General features: G+C 38.6%; 2 protein-coding genes across 3 annotated transcripts in view; both read right to left on the bottom strand.

The window, feature by feature from the left end:
- The window catches only part of LOC132195432 (dipeptidase 1-like), a 117,214-nt gene that overhangs the window by 78,999 nt on the left and 22,287 nt on the right, over window positions 1–15,928 (bottom strand). Inside the window, exon 1 of one of the 2 annotated variants that reach the window (XM_059617413.1) lies at window positions 15,647–15,892. The exons of the other annotated variant lie outside the window; for it this stretch is intronic. The gene's annotated coding sequence lies outside the window, so the exon portion shown is untranslated. Of the gene's footprint in view, window positions 1–15,646; window positions 15,893–15,928 lie in introns of those variants that run through there. 2 annotated transcript variants of the gene reach the window in all.
- On the bottom strand, window positions 1,295–2,308 carry LOC132195265 (uncharacterized). Its single transcript, XM_059617144.1, has 3 exons — window positions 2,106–2,308; window positions 1,738–1,905; window positions 1,295–1,672 (listed from the first exon to the last, which is right to left on the bottom strand). Exons 1-3 carry the CDS (start codon window positions 2,248–2,250, stop codon window positions 1,323–1,325), a joined length of 663 nt encoding a protein of 220 aa, XP_059473127.1. The 5' UTR covers window positions 2,251–2,308; the 3' UTR covers window positions 1,295–1,322.

Below are 15,928 nucleotides of genomic sequence, written 5' to 3' on the forward strand. Positions count from 1 at the left end.
CTTGCACGGTGCACAGCAACAACTTTGTTCTTTACGGTAGCGCTTCCATAGATGTAGGTAATTTTACTTTCCAATCTAAAATTGAATTCCCAAAAATAATTGATTTTCCAGTTGTCAGTCAAATTAATTCTAAATTGACAAATTTTTCCACAAGCAACATGAAAAAATTAAATGATTTATTTCCTAATGACTCAGGATTAAATTCTTACTACTCTTTCCGTATAGAAAATTTATTGCATGAAATAAATAAAATTCATAATTCAGAAAATGACTCTTGGTATGCTGATTATGTATCTCCCACTCAAACTATAGTTTGGATTGTTTTTCTTTTAATAACAACTGTCATTTCAATCATTCTAATCAAATCAAAGAAATTCAGACAAATCCTTTTTAATTCACGAGGACAAACTTTACAAAGATGTGTACTTTCTCCGGAAGCACCCGTTCTATTTAATAATTCTCACTCGACAGTCGAGATGGTGGCGGAGTTAAACCATTCTAGCGAAGCTTACGTTCCTCTTTGTCAAAACGTACACACTTTGTCCTCTTTTGATCCTTCACGAAAATCTTCGGCTAAGCGCAAGCGAAGTAATGAGCTTCGGCTTCTTTAAAATAAAAAATAATAATAATACCTTGTCAATTTTTTCAGTTTTTTTTTAGAAGAGATAATTAATATCCATAAAATAATTAAATATTTAATTAATTTTTAAACGCGCCGATGAAATTATTATTTTTATGAATATATTAACACAAACAATTTGTTTTTCCTAATCATTTTTATGGGATTAAATTTTATTTTGTTTTAATCAGTTTTTTTTCTCGCAAATTAAATATTTCATTATTTTTTAAAAAAAGACAAGGTTCATTTATAGTAAATTTAAATATAAAGAGAGTCCAATTATTTTTCCAAATTTTTTTTCTCTCTTATGGCACTATTTAATTGCGTATAAATTAAAATTTTCACTTTAATGAGTACAAAATTTTCCAATTTTATTTTTTATTTTTTGAGAAATAAAAGTTAAAAAACAAAAAAATTAATCCATCTGCTTTTTACTAATATTTCTATCTTTCAGGTATGAACTTCAATTTTTTTTTCTTGGGCACAATATTTTAATTTTTCGTTATTAGCGAATCAAGAATATTTTTAATCATAGACCAATGAGCATTAAACTTAATTTATATTTTATATTTGTTTGTAACTTTTTGCTTTTGTTAAAACTACAAAAATGTAAAAGAACAAAAAAAACACTTATTATCATTTCAACATTAAGTTTTTATTCTCTAAGGAGCCATGAGTACAGTGTGTTTTCCCACCCTCAGCTTCACTTAGTGCAACCCTTTTGTGTACCCACCCCAGCAGCCTTGCCGCAAGAACAAGAACAACCTTGTGTATTGACACCCAAACCCCCCATATACATTGGTATCATCGGAGCGGTATACATATACGGAGCCCACATTGGCCCATACGCGCCCCATGGAGGTGTCGGGAATCCGAAACCAGCAGGATGACCCTGGGCGCCCTGAAGTCCGCCAACGTCCTGTGGTGAGCAGTCAGCCTCTTCGCTGTCTTCGGACGTTTGCGAAGCGCAGTCCACCTTTTCCACCGAGCCGGACTGAGCGGCGTCTCGTTGTTCCACCTCAGGGACATCGGGAAATTTGAGTGTCAGCGTTTCTGCAACAAAACCAATAGGATATGTTAACTTCAAGTTTCCGTGAAAGTGGAAAATGGGAGCTCACCTTCGCCAATCGTGAACTGGCACCGGAAGGACTCCCGTTTCTTCGTCAGCAAACTGCACAGTTTGGAGACGAGGGCCAAGCAAGCAGACTGTAGGTCATCTCCGTTTTTCTGCGCCAAGTTCTGCAAGATCTGCTCCTGCAGCATCGGGGCAGGAATGGTGGGCACAACTAAAATAAGAAAAAAAAAATTTACATGTATTTTCAATTTTATTATATTTACAAAAAAAAAAATATTTAAGTTTTTTATAAAAATGGTTTATATGTTAATTTTTGGAAGGAAAAATAAAATTTTTGTTATTTTTATTATAATTAGGAAAAAAAATTAATTATTAATTGATATTCCAATTTGCATTATGTATGTAACTTACTCTCATGAAGATAACGCCAGCATCCAACCATCAGCTTAGCTGTCTCCATCGGTGACCGAGGGAAGAAGCCGGTGTCGTAACCTCCGAAGGACAAGTCAGCGGTGCTCCTGGGAAGATATGACTTAAACACGTCCATCATGGGCATGATTAAGTTGACGACGCCGCCTCGCTGGTGCGTTTTCCATTGGAGCGCCGCCGGCCGAACGAACGCACCACCGTCCCGCATCCACTTGGACAGCGCGGCGCGCCGACGACAAAATTCCATCTCGTGAAAAATACATTTTCCGCTTGTGACGTCGCTCGGCAACACCCGCCGATAGGCGACAGGTCGGCTCGCGGTGTACAACTGGACGAGTGCTGCAGTCACTCCGGTATCGCAATAAATTTGAGGGCGGCCGCGAGTGATCCAGAGGTCAGCAAAGATGTCGCTAAGCTCCCCGAAGAACGACTCCAGGGTGGCTTCGAAGTGATTCGACCCACCGTTCAGCTTCAACATGACCTTTCCTTCGTGCCGGCGAAACACCAACTTGGTCTTCAGGTCCGTTACGTGCTTTTGGTTTTCACCATGCAAATACCCGGCGCATTTCAAGTGGAACACGACAACGTCGGTGGTGTACCGAGAGGCTTCGATCCCCATAAAAACAATGACCCGGTCATCGGCGAGAGGTGCGATCTTGCTAGGAGACATTTCGAGTTGTGAAGTGCAAGAAATTCAACGAACGAATGACCTGAGCAGCCGAAATGGTCCACCACGAAAACTACCCTTCGCTCTGCATCCCCCCTTTTGCGAGTGCTCAGGCTCATAAAACACTAAAATATTGAGTTTCTCCTATTTCCCCTATTTTCCTCCAAATAGTTATATTATGTTCAAGGTTCTTATTATTAAATTTAGTTTTTCACATATTTTAAGTGCAGTGAAGTGCTACAATTATTAACTTTTTCATGAGTCGGAAAAAGAAGAAAATTTATATCACACGCTTTTTGTCGCCATTGTTTTAATACATAAAAATGTTGTATTTTTATGATTTTTTTCTGTTGGCAGGAAAAGAGTGAATTTTTATTGGTTATATTTAATTATATTTTCAATAATTTTTATTTTTCGAAAATTTCGTTGTTCACAAATGACCAACTCTATTTTAAGAAGAGGGATGTGAATTATATGGGGTTATATTTAATTTGATTTTCTTTAATTTTTATTTTGTAGTTTTAAATTACTTAATGTATTATGTATCAATGTATTTCACGCATATGAAGAGAGAGAGAGTTTAGCAGTAGCATAGCATTTTATGCGCCGAGAGAAAAAAAGCTGCGCGCGGGCTCTCCGTTCGAGCCGCGCCGTGTCCTTTGTTATATGTTGTTTTTTTGTTGTCGCGCGGGCGACGCGGGACAAATTTCTTTATGTTAAAAAATATAAGGATATTTTTAAGGCGCTCATTGGTCTATTTAGTTAGATAAGGAGGAGTTTATTTTCTCGTCAAACCGATCTGAGCCAAAAAGTAAAACGAAAGGTCAGACTTCACCTTCCGCAGGTCGAGAGTGCAGGACCATTTGACTCAAATTAGCTGAATCAAAAGTTGTGGCTGATCTTTTGACGAGAAAATACTCCAACCCGAAAGGCACTCATCCACGCCGCGCTCTGAGCCAGGAGCTAAGGTTAGAGTTATTTTACGCTAATTTGTGCCCATTTACTGTTGTACCGACGGCTTGTTTTTATTCGATTTTAATTTGGAAAGAAAAAGTTCATTCTCTTAGAGTTTAAGTTTCAGTTAAAGTTAATTGAAAAGACTGTCGCTCCAAAGCAGTCCGCAAGCCTTTACGATTTTAAGTTACGTTTTAAGGACAAAAATCTCTCTCTCGGTTGTATTACGATTTTAAGGAACCTTGGTTTAGTTCTGTTTCATTAAATACAGAATTGATTATTTTTAATTTACGAAAATTATAAAACTCAGTGGAACAAAATTATAATATTTAAATTTTGGTGTATCGTTTAATTTTTGATTACATAAAATAAAAATAATTATACTTTACTTCGTTCTCAAAAACTTAAAATATTTTGTTTAAATGAAAACAAATCTAACCTAGACATAATTTTAATAAATAATAGTAGACTATTCAAATAGAAGAAAATAGACTTTAATTAATAAATCAATCCAATAAGAGAATTAAGATTAATATAAATAAAAAGGTAAATATAAATAAATAAATAAATTCGCTCATTATGGCCAGGCCTGAAAGTGTGTTTCTATGAAGTACTTATTGGAGTAGGTGCGCATTCTGTACTAGGGTACCTTTATTGATACAAAGCGCCGAAATATTTATTTATAAATATTCTATCATATAATAGAGGCACCTGCCAGGGTGCGTACTCTCGGGAGTCGTAAAGATATACAGGCGCATTTTACTCCCCTCGCTCTTTCGGACGGGCACCGAATGAATGAAAAAGGTTGTCCATTCACTTTCCCTTTTACCTGCTCAGCTGAGATATACAGAAAATAGAAGTCCGTGAAAATAAATAATCGCTCCTATAAGTCTTTATAGATTCGCGCGCAAAGCGGTTTGGTTTTCGGGGTTTGCTTAAATTGAGAATTCCTATCCTGACATATTTTTAAATTCACATTTACGCTCTATCAAACCCAGAATAAAATAACAACTCAAACAACCCCATTCAAAATAATTAATATAATAATCAGTATTAAAGTATAAACCCCATCCGCTTTCACAATTTCTATAATTTATATTAAATTTCCACCCATGCATCTTCTTTTATATATTCGTTTCATTATTCACAAACGAGCAGAATCGAGAGAGGCTCTCGTTAAAAATGCAAAAAGCGCGAGTTTGGGACTTCTTGCACCTGCAAAGAGTGAGGTCGAGTTTGGCGCTCTTCATTTTGCGAGAGCTGTCACCGAGCGAGCAAGCGAGCGAGTGAGACTGACTGATCCCCGGCCTGGTGCTGCTGCATGATGCAAAAGGAGCAGGGTTTTGGCCCGCGGCACCACTTAGCAGAATTGCAAAAAGTCGGTGGCGCGGCGCATGAAATATGAATTAGCGCCAGTCTGATATTGAAATTTGGAGACGCTCCATCTTCGCTGTGCACGCGGCGGCAAAAACAGGCCTCGTCGCTGCTTTTTCTCAGCGGGGGAGATGGAGAGGGAGGGACCGTGACGACGATTTTTGCCTTTGATTTATGCTAGGTGAAAACCGAGCCCGCTTTTAAATCGGCCTCCTCTGTACACAACGGGCACAGAGTGCCTCTTGGGCATTACTCTGCGATTGTGTTTGTTCGCACGGCATGCAGCGCCAACAGCACGGGATGGATGGATTGGCGCTCCATAACTGCCAGTGGTTTTCGCCCAAAACTCATCACTGTGAAATGTGTGTGTGTATTTTGCTTTTAAAGCAGAGCTAACGACAAGATGTGATGAATTGGGTATGGGAAATTCCAATTTTGGTGAAAAGGTTTGAGCAATCATCAACGTAACAAGCCAGAAAATTTCTGATGAGATTGAATTTATAATTATCTCCCGAAGATCAACAAAAAGTAATTGATTGGATTTTGTTTAAGGAGCAGAAACTAAATTATAAATTTTAACAAGATATATAAAATGTTCCCAAATACAAATTTTTTTCAGTGTATTTATTTAATTTATTTTAGCTCACTCTTGAAATCAAACGTTATTTAACGAGTGATTAAGTTTAAAGGCAACTTGTGTGGCAAGAATGTCGTGCAGGTTGCATATTGGAACATAAATGACGGATCCTAAAAATCAAGTTAACATTTCAAAATATTTCTTATTATCTGTGATACATTTAAAATTGAAATTAAAAAAAAAAATTAATATCTAATTACAATTTACAGACTGAAATTGGAAACAAACAATAAAATAAGTGAAGGACTTTTTTCAAGTTTTATTTTTCCAATTGGAAATGAACAAGTTGGGCTTTTCCTCGTAGTAAAAATTGTTTTTATTCAAAAGCAACAAGGAAAAGCCTGACTTCTTCATTTCCATGATCGTCTCCTCGAGTGTCAACTTCTTCAAACAAATTATTCCAATTATTAATTTCGTCAAGGAAAATGTTTACAACCAATTTAATTTTTGAATAAATTCAACAATAGAACTAATTACTTTATATAATCGTCAATTTGACTGGATAATTTCTCTTAAACATAAAATTCATATCGCGCTCTACGTGAATCAGGAATAGTTTATCTAGCGATGGAACTACCAATCCATTTTACTTCATTTCAAAGAAAAAAGACTTGCTCCGTTTTCCCATCAATATCTGCGTAGCCGGCGGCAGATGGAAATTGCAAAGCGATAAAAATGAGCATTATAATGTCGTGCACATTGCGCGGCATCAAAAGAAAATCCGCTACAGCAACAATAAATAATGCTTCCCTTTTTTTTTCAGAAAATGCCGTGCTGCGATGCAATAATGGGCAAAGATTAGTGGATCAATGTTTGTTTGTTTGTGGCTGCGGCTCAGCAATATGGATTGGCAATATGCGCGATCTGTCTGTGTGGGCCCGCCGCTGCCGCCGCCGCAACAACAACAATAACAACACATAGCGACTCTGCGATAACATCGAAAATAGAGTGTGTTCTCGCGGCGATGTATCATGAATGCCGGCGGCGAATATATTTTCCCCCCTGATCTTGTTCTATTTATTGGCGACGGGTGAATATTCGGCTCTTTGTAATGCTAAACATTCGGCAAAGCCAATCTAGGGTGCAAATTTGCCACTCTTGTGTGGGTTGAAGTTGTTTTCTGTTTGGGTGAAGGAGCGAAGAACTACTTGTGATATTCGTTCTATATTTGGCACTCGGAAACTGCTCTGCTTTTCCGGCAACCACTTCCTTCTGGAGAATTAACTTTCTTCAATGGACCTCGTAGAGCTATAAAAATATCATTTCAGCTTATCTCGATTTTGATTTTTTTTTTAAACCTTTACATAAGACCTTTTTTTAAATCACGGTGTTTTGAAATACTTTAGCCCTTTGGATTTATTAATTACACTCCTTCTTTTTACAATCAATGTAAAACTAGAACAAAAGGGGATAAAGAGGAAAGCGTTTAAAAAATTAGATGATATGTTAAAAATTTATGAATTCAAAATTGAAAAGGGTTTTACTAAACCTATACAAAAATTATGAAAAATATAAAATCAGAAATTATTAAAACAATATCAGCCTGTTTTTTTCAGTATATTCTTTTTTTATTCATTTTTCCAATGCTCTTTTTTGGATGAGGTGGTCCTCAGAACTGGGGGTGCCTTAATGAATAGAGAGTAGTAATAATCGCCCTTGATTAAGAGCTTCGTTTCGCTCTTGATTAAAAAGCAAAGTCGTGTTTTTAATATTGAAAGCCTCGTGTGCCGCTTTTCAGCGTCCGCTTAATGATGTGGCAGCGCATTATCATTAACCGCAGCAGACGTTTTCACTGATTATATTTCTGCTAACTACCCGGAACTTCAAAGAGTCTCGGCCTCTCTGCCAGGCAGTGACGAGATTTCAAAAGATAAACAAAAGGTTTTGAGAGTTCACGGAAAAAGTCTGAATGACGCGCGCGTTTTCTGATCCTTGTTGCTTTTTTGCAACCTTTGTACCTTGTATGCGGATCGCTGTTCACTCAGCAGGAAATTGTTGTCTTGTTTGAAGGATGGAATGAAATTGTTTAAAAAAAAAAAAACAACAACAGGGTTTCTTTATTTTTAACTCTTTTAAAACTAAACGTTGAAAAGAAAATTTTAAAAACTTTAGGAACTTTTTTTTATCCAATTATAAGTCGAAGTTTCAAACATTCCCATGCAAAATTTATTTTAAGTTAGTTAACTATTAACGAATAACAAATTCAATTTAACGTACGTGAAGTTGGCGATATCGCCAGCCTTTGGACCAGATTTTTTAAAAGTTGTGAACCTGGCGATATCGCCAGCTTTCAATAGAGATATAAAACAACATTTCGGACAGTATAAACACAAAAACAAATGTCCAACGACATAAAACATGCGTCCGAACAATACAAGTGATGGTACAGCTACAAAGCGATTTCAGGTGTTCCTACAGCACGTTTCCAGTAGAAACTCCCTGTGCCGCGACGCCATGCACCATTTCGGACAGCTCGTGCACCCAGCTATCCGAATTGGTACATACTAAGGTGCTCCCACCCTGCAGGGTGAACGAAAAACCACCCCTTAGGTAAATTTGAGCTAAAATGTTCACTTTATATCGTTCGGACGCCTCTGGGACCATCCGGGACGCTTGTGCCGCGACGCCATGCACCACTTCGGACAGCTCGTACACCCAGCTGCACGAATTGGTACATACTAAGGTGCTCCCACCCTGCAGGATGCACGAAAAACCACCCTTAAGATAAATTTTTAGTAAAAAAGTAGCTTTAAATCGTTCGGACGCCCCTGGGACCATCCGGGACGCTTGTGCCGCGACGCCATGCACCATTTCGGACAGCTCGTACACCCAGCTGTCCGAATTGGTACATACTAAGGTGCTCCCACCCTGCAGGGTGCACGAAAAACCACCCCTAAGGTAAATTTTAGGTAAAATGTTCACTTTAAATCGTTCGGACGCCCCTGGGACCATCCGGGACGCTTGTGCCGCAACGCCATGCACCATTTCGGACAGCTCGTACACCCAGCTGTCCGAATTGGTACATACTAAGGTGCTCCCACCCTGCAGGGTGCACGAAAAACCACCCCTAAGGTAAATTTTAGGTAAAATGTTCACTTTAAATCGTTCGGACGCCCCTGGGACCATCCGGGACGCTTGTGCCGCAACGCCATGCACCATTTCGGACAGCTCGTACACCCAGCTGTCCGAATTGGTACATACTAAGGTGCTCCCACCCTGCAGGGTGTACGAAAAACCACCCGTAAGGTATATTTATGGTAAAAAACTAGCTTTAAATCGTTCGGATGTTCCTGCGGCCATGCGGAACACTTAAATAAATATATAAATATATAAATATTATATATTATTACGGTTCAAACTTATATTATTACGGTTCATACTATTATTTATGAATATTAATTGCGTATGTTTTTGACAAACATTTTTTGACTTAAAAAATTTAAATCTATATTAAATAATTTGCTAGTTATGTAAATTGCATTTTTATTTTTTAAATATTTGACCAGCATTTTATTTATAAAGTGATAAATTAATGACAAACTAAAGATTAAATGAACTTTAGTTTCAACTTAATTAAAACAAATGAAGTTTGCTAAATTATTATTATTATGTACAGTTTTGATTGTAAAATATTGTATTTCACACTTTCTTTTTTCATTTTTTTTTTTATTTTACTTGCCAATTAAAGAAAATTGAAAATTGTAGTTTTTTATTTATTTATTAAGAGTTAAAATGAAATTGTATTATATATGCTGTACCCAAGCATACATGCAGCCTTGGGATAGCTTAAATCATATATGCAGCATTCTCGTAAATAATGTCAATATATTCTTTTAGTTAATTTATTTCATCAATAAATTATATTTATTATTTATTTTATAAATGAATTATAACTTTTATTAAAAAATTCATGTGATCTAAAAATTTGAACAAATTCACTTCAATTAAAATAACAATAGCATTAATAATTAATTTGTCTTGTTTGTTATCAAAGCGCGGTCATTTCCGGGTGGAATTATAGTCATTGTAATTTGTTTGTCAAAAACATACGCAATTAAAATTTATAAATAATAGTATATTAAAAAATTTTATTGACAAAATTTTTTGAACCGTAATAATATATAATATTTATAATTGTACAAGTGTCCCGGATGGCCGCAGGGGCGTCCAAACGATTTAAAGCTAGCTTTTTACAATAAATTTACCTTACGGGTGGTTTTTCGTACACCCTGCAGGGTGGGAGCACCTTAGTATGTACCAATTCATGAAGCTGGGTGTACGAGCTGTCCGAAATGGTGCATGGCGTCGCGGCACAAGTGTCCCGGATGGTCCCAGAGGCGTCCGAACGATATAAAGTGAACATTTTAGCTCAAATTTACCTAAGGGGTGGTTTTTCGTTCACCCTGCAGGGTGGGAGCACCTTAGTATGTACCAATTCGGACAGCTGGGTGTACGAGCTGTCCGAAATGGTGCATAGCGTCGCGGCACAAGCGTCCCGGATGGTCCCAGAGGCGTCCGAACGATATAAAGTGAACATTTTAGCTCAAATTTACCTAAGGGGTGGTTTTTCGTTCACCCTGCAGGGTGGGAGCACCTTAGTATGTACCAATTCGTGCAGCTGGGTGTACGAGCTGTCCGAAATGGTGCATGGCGTCGCGGCACAAGCGTCCCGGATGGTCCCAGAGGCGTCCGAACGATATAAAGTGAACATTTTAGCTCAAATTTACCTAAGGGGTGGTTTTTCGTTCACCCTGCAGGGTGGGAGCCCCTTAGTATGTACCAATTCGGACAGCTGGGTGTACGAGCTGTCCGAAATGGTGCATGGCGTCGCGGCACAAGCGTCCCGGATGGTCCCAGGGGCGTCCGAACGATTTAAAGCTACTTTTTTACCAAAAATTTATCTTAAGGGTGGTTTTTCGTGCACCCTGCAGGGTGGGAGCACCTTAGTATGTACCAATTCGTGCAGCTGGGTGTACGAGCTGTCCGAAATGGTGCATGGCGTCGCGGCACAAGTGTCCCGGATGGTCCCAGAGGCGTCCGAACGATATAAAGTGAACATTTTAGCTAAAATTTACCTAAGGGGTGGTTTTTCGTTCACCCTGCAGGGTGGGAGCACCTTAGTATGTACCAATTCGGACAGCTGGGTGTACGAGCTGTCCGAAATGGTGCATGGCGTCGCGGCACAAGTGTCCCGGATGGTCCCAGGGGCGTCCGAACGATTTAAAGCTACTTTTTTACCAAAAATTTATCTTAAGGGTGGTTTTTCGTTCACCCTGCAGGGTGGGAGCACCTTAGTATGTACCAATTCGGACAGCTGGGTGTACGAGCTGTCCGAAGTGGTGCATGGCGTCGCGGCACAAGTGTCCCGGATGGCCACAAGGGCGTCCGAACGATTTAAAGTGAACATTTTAGCTCAAATTTACCTAAGGGGTGGTTTTTCGTTCACCCTGCAGGGTGGGAGCACCTTAGTATGTACCAATTCGGATAGCTGGGTGCACGAGCTGTCCGAAATGGTGCATGGCGTCGCGGCACAGGGAGTTTCTACTGGAAACGTGCTGTAGGAACACCTGAAATCGCTTTGTAGCTGTACCATCACTTGTATTGTTCGGACGCATGTTTTATGTCGTTGGACATTTGTTTTTGTGTTTATACTGTCCGAAATGTTGTTTTATATCTCTATTGAAAGCTGGCGATATCGCCAGGTTCACAACTTTTAAAAAATCTGGTCCAAAGGCTGGCGATATCGCCAACTTCACGTACGTTTCAATTTAATTGAGGCAAATTTTAGCATTACATTAAAAAATGATAAAATAATTGAATTTTTGTTTCAATATGTTTCTTATCCTTCTGTTTTCATTTTGAGATTATTTATTATTTAAGATGTTTTAAATCTGGACAAGGTAAAAATTTACAAAAATATAATAAGAAATCCTTTAATTCCTTCAATCCCTTTTCATTTCACCACTGATCACTGCCATAAAAGTTATAATTTTTAATTCATGTACAGTACATTATAATTTCAAAATTCTTGGACGAACTTTAAGCTCGTGAATTTTGTCAAAACTATTTTTTTATAGCTAAAACATTCATGCTTTAAGTTATTTGTTTTCAATGACAATATATTAATTGCTTTCTTATCTTATTTTTCTCCTCATTCCCATTGAAAATTGCATTTTTATTTTTTAAATATTTGACCAGCATTTTATTTATAAAGTGATAAATTAATGACAAACTTAAAATTAAATGAACTTTAGTTTCAACTTAATTAAAACAAATGAAGTTTGCTAAATTATTATTATTATGTACAGTTTTGATTGTAAAATATTGTATTTCACACTTTCTTTTTTCATTTTTTTTTTTATTTTACTTGCCAATTAAAGAAAATTGAAAATTGTAGTTTTTTATTTATTTATTAAGAGTTAAAATGAAATTGTATTATATATGCTGTACCCAAGCATACATGCAGCCTTGGGATAGCTTAAATCATATATGCAGCATTCTCGTAAATAATGTCAATATATTCTTTTAGTTAATTTATTTCATCAATAAATTATATTTATTATTTATTTTATAAATGAATTATAACTTTTATTAAAAAATTCATGTGATCTAAAAATTTGAACAAATTCACTTCAATTAAAATAACAATAGCATTAATAATTAATTTGTCTTGTTTGTTATCAAAGCGCGGTCATTTCCGGGTGGAATTATAGTCATTGTAATTTGTTTGTCAAAAACATACGCAATTAAAATTTATAAATAATAGTATATTAAAAAATTTTATTGACAAAATTTTTTGAACCGTAATAATATATAATATTTATAATTGTACAAGTGTCCCGGATGGCCGCAGGGGCGTCCAAACGATTTAAAGCTAGCTTTTTACAATAAATTTACCTTACGGGTGGTTTTTCGTACACCCTGCAGGGTGGGAGCACCTTAGTATGTACCAATTCATGAAGCTGGGTGTACGAGCTGTCCGAAATGGTGCATGGCGTCGCGGCACAAGTGTCCCGGATGGTCCCAGAGGCGTCCGAACGATATAAAGTGAACATTTTAGCTCAAATTTACCTAAGGGGTGGTTTTTCGTTCACCCTGCAGGGTGGGAGCACCTTAGTATGTACCAATTCGGACAGCTGGGTGTACGAGCTGTCCGAAATGGTGCATAGCGTCGCGGCACAAGCGTCCCGGATGGTCCCAGAGGCGTCCGAACGATATAAAGTGAACATTTTAGCTCAAATTTACCTAAGGGGTGGTTTTTCGTTCACCCTGCAGGGTGGGAGCACCTTAGTATGTACCAATTCGTGCAGCTGGGTGTACGAGCTGTCCGAAATGGTGCATGGCGTCGCGGCACAAGCGTCCCGGATGGTCCCAGAGGCGTCCGAACGATATAAAGTGAACATTTTAGCTCAAATTTACCTAAGGGGTGGTTTTTCGTTCACCCTGCAGGGTGGGAGCCCCTTAGTATGTACCAATTCGGACAGCTGGGTGTACGAGCTGTCCGAAATGGTGCATGGCGTCGCGGCACAAGCGTCCCGGATGGTCCCAGGGGCGTCCGAACGATTTAAAGCTACTTTTTTACCAAAAATTTATCTTAAGGGTGGTTTTTCGTGCACCCTGCAGGGTGGGAGCACCTTAGTATGTACCAATTCGTGCAGCTGGGTGTACGAGCTGTCCGAAATGGTGCATGGCGTCGCGGCACAAGTGTCCCGGATGGTCCCAGAGGCGTCCGAACGATATAAAGTGAACATTTTAGCTAAAATTTACCTAAGGGGTGGTTTTTCGTTCACCCTGCAGGGTGGGAGCACCTTAGTATGTACCAATTCGGACAGCTGGGTGTACGAGCTGTCCGAAATGGTGCATGGCGTCGCGGCACAAGTGTCCCGGATGGTCCCAGGGGCGTCCGAACGATTTAAAGCTACTTTTTTACCAAAAATTTATCTTAAGGGTGGTTTTTCGTTCACCCTGCAGGGTGGGAGCACCTTAGTATGTACCAATTCGGACAGCTGGGTGTACGAGCTGTCCGAAGTGGTGCATGGCGTCGCGGCACAAGTGTCCCGGATGGCCACAAGGGCGTCCGAACGATTTAAAGTGAACATTTTAGCTCAAATTTACCTAAGGGGTGGTTTTTCGTTCACCCTGCAGGGTGGGAGCACCTTAGTATGTACCAATTCGGATAGCTGGGTGCACGAGCTGTCCGAAATGGTGCATGGCGTCGCGGCACAGGGAGTTTCTACTGGAAACGTGCTGTAGGAACACCTGAAATCGCTTTGTAGCTGTACCATCACTTGTATTGTTCGGACGCATGTTTTATGTCGTTGGACATTTGTTTTTGTGTTTATACTGTCCGAAATGTTGTTTTATATCTCTATTGAAAGCTGGCGATATCGCCAGGTTCACAACTTTTAAAAAATCTGGTCCAAAGGCTGGCGATATCGCCAACTTCACGTACGTTTCAATTTAATTGAGGCAAATTTTAGCATTACATTAAAAAATGATAAAATAATTGAATTTTTGTTTCAATATGTTTCTTATCCTTCTGTTTTCATTTTGAGATTATTTATTATTTAAGATGTTTTAAATCTGGACAAGGTAAAAATTTACAAAAATATAATAAGAAATCCTTTAATTCCTTCAATCCCTTTTCATTTCACCACTGATCACTGCCATAAAAGTTATAATTTTTAATTCATGTACAGTACATTATAATTTCAAAATTCTTGGACGAACTTTAAGCTCGTGAATTTTGTCAAAACTATTTTTTTATAGCTAAAACATTCATGCTTTAAGTTATTTGTTTTCAATGACAATATATTAATTGCTTTCTTATCTTATTTTTCTCCTCATTCCCATTGAACATTGATTCCTATAAATGGAAACTCATCCTCAACAACTATTAGCTTACATAATCTGTATTAATCGTACTTTGGTCCTTCGGCCCAGATTTCTGACGCGCGCGTCTTTATCGACTCTATCAAAAATAACTCGAGTTGTTTTGGCGTTGTTTACAAACAGACTGCACCCGAGTTTAATTATCTGCTAAATATCAAGCACCACGGGTTCAAAGATCCAGAGATAATATCACTTTACCGACCCCTGCCCGTTCCGTTTATCAGTCTGTGAGTGCAGGCTGGTGCAGAACAAGACGATGGCACGCGGCGCAACACTTGAAATCTAAGCAAAATTAAAGATAAAATCGAACTGAAGTTGTGCAAAATTATGAACGACCTCGAGGAGAAAATTATCTCTGACATTTTTTATTAGGATGTATAAAACCGTTGTCCTTTCCACTCGAGTTGCGAGCGGTAGAAAAATTTCGCTGCCCCAATTAAAGAGCCGCCCGTCATTCTGCTGGTAAAGCAAACAACCTTTTTTTTACATCATTCAAGCTTCATTGCAGAGAAGTTCATCGTCGTTTTTATTCCCCCTCGCTGGTGGCAGAGCATCTTGCCCAATTAAAAGTACCAAAAACCGTTCTCAGATTTATTCCCATTTGCCACGAAAAAATAAATCACCATTCAACTTTTCGCTTTTTTAATCAACTCTTTCGTCATGGCGGAGTGAAAGTAAAAGGTCTAAAGAACAAAAAGTTGGATAATAAATGCACGCAACTTTCAGAGCCAACTTTTAATTGGCTTATTACTGTCGATGGAAATCGAGGTTTATTGAGGCGAGCAGGTGAATGAAATCGTTAAATCATATTCAATTTAGTCCTTAAAATAGAAGCCCTTTCGGAAAAAAAATCCCAAATACTATTGAAACCTCATTTCAAGAGTGTCAAAATCCCTTTTATCCCCGAACAAAACACAATATAAGTCCTATTATTTTATTTTGTTTCCATTCTTTGGATGGCCTTTTTATTTTTTTTATTTCAAAAGAAAAAGAGCTTACCTTTGTGGCTGAGCTTGAGGGGATGAAAACGTCCAAGGGACGGCGATTCATTTCCCAATCCAGCCGGCGAAGGGCTGGGAAAACGAGTAGCACTCACACCCCATCACAGACGGACAAGACGACAGGCGACTTTAATAAGCGAACAATCCAAGGAGAGAAGGAAGAGAGACTCGCTTTTGCCAGCAGGGAGGCCTCGGCGCGACTGGCAGGCGTGAGCAACACCGGCCGGGGCCAAAGTTGCGCATGCACCCCCTCACCACACCCTGGCAAGTGTAGCACCCC

Source organism: Neocloeon triangulifer, unplaced genomic scaffold (genome assembly GCF_031216515.1).
Source record: "Neocloeon triangulifer isolate White Clay Creek 2 clone unplaced genomic scaffold, ASM3121651v1 ptg000009l, whole genome shotgun sequence".
NCBI classification, from domain to species: domain Eukaryota; kingdom Metazoa; phylum Arthropoda; class Insecta; order Ephemeroptera; family Baetidae; genus Neocloeon; species Neocloeon triangulifer.